Consider the following 800-nt stretch of genomic DNA (forward strand, 5'->3'; position numbering starts at 1 on the left):
GGTGCTGCTCGACACGGCCCAGCAGGCATGCACGCCTACAGCACTGGGTCACGGGAGGAGAGAACGGTGCGCTGCGCTCCATACGGCCTCACAGTGATCCTGTTCTTTTTTACAGTGCGAAAAATAAGGAACCTACTTCTACAGTTAGCTAGTTTTACCGCGCAGCTATGAACTAAATACATATTTTTTATGGTTCATAAAGAGAAGAATGTAATAGAAACTCCATTTAAAAACTCTTCATTAATAATGAAAAGATAAATATTCACACACTTACCTATAAATAACATGGAATGCTTTCGTGCAAATTTCAGGCCTTCATTTCTATCAACTTCACGATTTTCCTTATCAATTTTGTTTCCAACTAGCATGTTTACTGTGTCATTTCTCGTGCAGTATGTTTCCAACTCATTTAACCAATTATCCAGTTTAACAAAGGTGTCTCTTCTTGTGACATCATAAACTAAAATAAAAAGAATCATTTATTAAATAAATATCAAAAGCAAGAAGCAATGACATTGTATTTCTGATATGTACTAGGAACTGACATTAATATACAGGCAAGTCTGTTTTTCTAAGCTGTTAATGCTTTAAAAATCAATGTCCACTGATCCAGATAGAAGAAACAAGTGTATTTTTTTAAAAAATGCATTTATATACACACTTCAATTTAATTAACATATGCTGTTACAGAAATGAAATAGCTGCCTTCATAACAATAAAAAAAGTGAAAGTGAAAGCTGCTCAGTCGTGTCCGACTCTGCAACCCATAGTCCATGGAATTCTCCAGGCCAGAATACTGG

General features: G+C 35.8%; 1 protein-coding gene across 1 annotated transcript in view; it reads right to left on the minus strand.

The window, feature by feature from the left end:
- Nucleotides 1-45: 45 nt before the first annotated feature.
- Nucleotides 46-800, minus strand: part of LOC104989202 (ras-related protein Rab-18) — a 1,862-nt gene continuing 1,107 nt past the window's right edge. Inside the window, exon 2 of the mRNA XM_010840809.1 lies at nucleotides 46-414. Within this exon, the coding sequence (XP_010839111.1) occupies nucleotides 195-414 (220 nt within the window). The 3' untranslated portion in view covers nucleotides 46-194. The remainder of the gene's footprint in view (nucleotides 415-800) is intronic.

Source organism: Bison bison, unplaced genomic scaffold (assembly GCF_000754665.1).
Source record: "Bison bison bison isolate TAMUID 2011002044 unplaced genomic scaffold, Bison_UMD1.0 scf7180017864147, whole genome shotgun sequence".
Taxonomy (NCBI): Eukaryota; Metazoa; Chordata; class Mammalia; order Artiodactyla; family Bovidae; genus Bison; species Bison bison.